Source organism: Cebus imitator, unplaced genomic scaffold (assembly GCF_001604975.1).
Source record: "Cebus imitator isolate Cc_AM_T3 unplaced genomic scaffold, Cebus_imitator-1.0 Scaffold223, whole genome shotgun sequence".
Classification (NCBI taxonomy): domain Eukaryota; kingdom Metazoa; phylum Chordata; class Mammalia; order Primates; family Cebidae; genus Cebus; species Cebus imitator.
Window position 1 is genome coordinate 801,126 of NW_016107538.1, and position 3,305 is coordinate 804,430.

At 39.7% G+C, this 3,305-nt stretch overlaps 1 protein-coding gene across 1 annotated transcript in view; it reads left to right on the plus strand.

Moving 5' to 3' along the window:
• Positions 1–3,305, plus strand: part of WSB1 (WD repeat and SOCS box containing 1) — a 20,412-nt gene that overhangs the window by 5,651 nt on the left and 11,456 nt on the right. Inside the window, exon 2 of the mRNA XM_017496803.2 lies at positions 2,204–2,372. Coding sequence (XP_017352292.1) covers positions 2,204–2,372 — 169 coding nt within the window. The remainder of the gene's footprint in view (positions 1–2,203; positions 2,373–3,305) is intronic.

Sequence of the window (3,305 nt, forward strand, 5' to 3'; positions counted from 1 at the left end):
TCCTGGGTTCAGGCAATTCTCCTGCCTCAGCTTCCGGAGTAGCTGGGATTACAGGCACGCACCACCATGCCCAGCTAATTTTTTGTATTTTTAATAGAGACGGGGTTTCACCATGTTGACCAGGCTGGTCTCGATCTCTTGACCTCGTGATCCACCCGCCTCGGCCTCCCAAAGTACTGGGATTACAGGCTTGAGCCACCTCGCCCGGCTCTGTTTTGGTTTTTTAAACCCCACCAATTTGTTAAGGGAATTGGGACAGAGAACATATTTAAATCACTTTAGAATGGGAGCATATATGTGTGCTTTTGTATTTATTCAATAAATATTTACTGTGCACCTGTCATATGCCAGGTGCTGTACTAGCTATTGATGGAGCACACATTCAGACTGAACAAGTACATTTTGGGTGTGTGGGTGTGTGTGTGCGTGCTCACGTGTGTGTGTATCTTCTAGCTACAGCAGTGTAAGTGGTTCTTACATTAACAGCAATACGTAGAATATATCAAAGCTTAGGTGTTGAAAAGTTTAAGCCAGAAATACATAAAAATATATTATTATACACTGTAGAATTGACCAGACAACTGACCACAAAATAGATAATACAAAAGCTAAACTGACGATAACTAATAGCAAAAAAGGAGAAATAGTAACATTTGAAATCAAGACCAACCCAGAATAGGTGATAACACTGATAAAGAGGGGCCTTTCCCAAAATTGAGGAAATTCTAGCTGAGTTTGCATGCATACATTGCAGTATGAACTTGTTGATCATGCTTTTTGTTAAATATGGAAGTAACATTCTTTATATACTCTGGTAATATGCCAGTTTTTCTTAGGAATACAGAATTTGAGTAATCTTAATTTAAAATGTAAGACATTGTCTTTTTTTTTTGTTCTTAGAAACCAAAATAATTCCATTTTTGAGTCAGTTTGGGGTCCATTAGGAAGACTCAAGGACCACTATTTGAGAATTGTAAATATAATGCTTTTTTTTTTTTTTAAAAAAAAGAGATAGAGTCTTGCTCTGTCACCCAGGCTGGAGTGCAGTGGTGCAATCTTGGCTCACTGCAGTCTCCACCTCCAGGGTTCAAGCAGTTCTTACGGAGTTTTTTGAGACAAGAGTTTCACTCTTGTTGCCCAGGCTGAAATGCAACGTGCGATATCAGCTCACTACAACCTCCGCCTCCTGGGTTCAAGTGATTCTTCCAAGAAACTGGGATTACAGGCATGCCCCAACATTATAACCACCATGCCTGGCTATAATGCATTTTACTTTATTTTAATTAATTTTTTTTTTTTGAGACAGAGTCTTGTTCTGTTGTTGCCTAGGCTGGAGTGCTGGAGTGCAGTGGCACTTTCTCACTGCAACCTCTGCTCCTGGGTTCAAGGGATTCTCTTTTCTCAGCCTCCCAAGTAGCTGGGATTACAGACATCCATCACCACACCTGGCTAATTTTTGTATTTTTAGTAGGGACAGGGTTTCATCATGTTGACCAGGCTGGTCTCAAACTCCAGACCTCAAGTGATCTGCCCATCTCAGTCCCCTAAAATGTTGGGATTACAAGTGTGAGCAACCACACTCAGCCTCTAATGCATTTTAAGGCACTGGTTGGGAGGTTGGATTAGACAGCCTTTAAATTTTCTAGTTCTGAGGATTTTGTGATTTTTGTGACCTGGGCCTGCAAAGGATAAAAGTATTTGTTTGAATAGTGTATTTTATAGTGCTTTTGTTTGAGTAGTGGTGTAATACTGTGTTTTATAGTGATATATGATTTTTGAAAGCTAAGAAACTTAATTTGGAAGATACTTTTCTTGCAAACTAAGTTTAATCTCTTGCAGTTAAAATGTTAATAATTTGATGAGAATATAATACAATGTAAAAGTTAGGACCTTTGTAATTGTTAGGTCTAATTGGTCATTACATTATTATTACTTGAACAGTTTTATTATTGAAACTTTCTTAAAAATTCTTGCATTGGGAAATTTTAGTAAGATCACTTTATCAAAACTTGGAGCCAGTCACTATCATTAAGGGGTCTTCATATACTGCATACCCCCTGTTAGAGGATGGGAAGCAGAACTCACTATACCCTGTCTGCATAGAATAGGGAAGAAACTTAGTCCCAAAGTAATATGGAAGCAGTCTCACATGGATTATGTGTTGGTTATATGTGATATCCAGTATTTTTGTTTTTCCTTTTAGTGAGATCACGTACTATAGGTGAACTTTTAGCTCCTGCAGCTCCTTTTGACAAGAAATGTGGTCGTGAAAATTGGACTGTTGCTTTCGCTCCAGATGGTTCATACTTTGCTTGGTCACAAGGACATCGTACAGTAAAGCTTGTTCCGTGGTCCCAGTGCCTTCAGAACTTGTAAGATTTTTTCTTTTTTTGTATTTTGTATCTGTTGGTGGAATTTACTATTTTCTCTCGGTATAGGGTAATAAAAACATTTTGATATTTAAGTTTTACTTCATAGATGGTGTTCTGAGTTTTAATCATGGGCTGAATATATTTATTGGCAAATTTGTGTGAAGAATTTTCTGGGCCAGACGTGGTGGCTGACACCTGTAATCCCCACACTTTTAAAGGCTAAGGTGGGTGGATCACCTGAGGTCAGGAGTTTGAGACCAGCCTGGCCAACATGATAAAATCCTGTCTCCACTAAAAATAAAAGAAATTAGCCAGGCATGGTGGCGCATGCCAATAATCCCAGCTACTTGGGAAGCTAAGGCAGGAGACTCTTTTGAACCCAAGAGGCGGAGGTTGCAGTGAGCTGAGATCTCACTGCATTCCAGCCTAGACAACAAGAGTGAAACTCTCGTCTCAACAAAAACAAATAAGAATTGTCTAGTCTCAGCTGAGCACAGTGGCTCATGCGTGTAATCCTCGCACTTTGGGAGGCCAAGGCAGGCAGATCACTTGTGGTCAGGAATTCAAGGCCAGCCTGGCCAACATAGTGAAACCCTATCTCTACTAAAAATACAAAAATTAACTGGACTTGGTGTTACACACCTGTAGTCCTAGCTACTCCGGAGGCTGAGGCAGAAGAATTTCTTGAACCCAGGAGGTGGAGGTTGCAGTGAGTAGAGATAGCACCACTTCACTGCAGCCTGGGCGACAGTACCAAACTCTCTCTCTCAAAAAAAAAAAAAAGGTTGTTTGGTCTTATTTATACATTATCTGTATGTTAAAAAGTCAGATTGTGTCTAACAGGTATATATAGTGTTTTGCCAGAGCAGGTGACTTCTGTGATATGAAGTTTTTTGGATTTCACAACATTTTGTTGGATAACACTGGTGCATA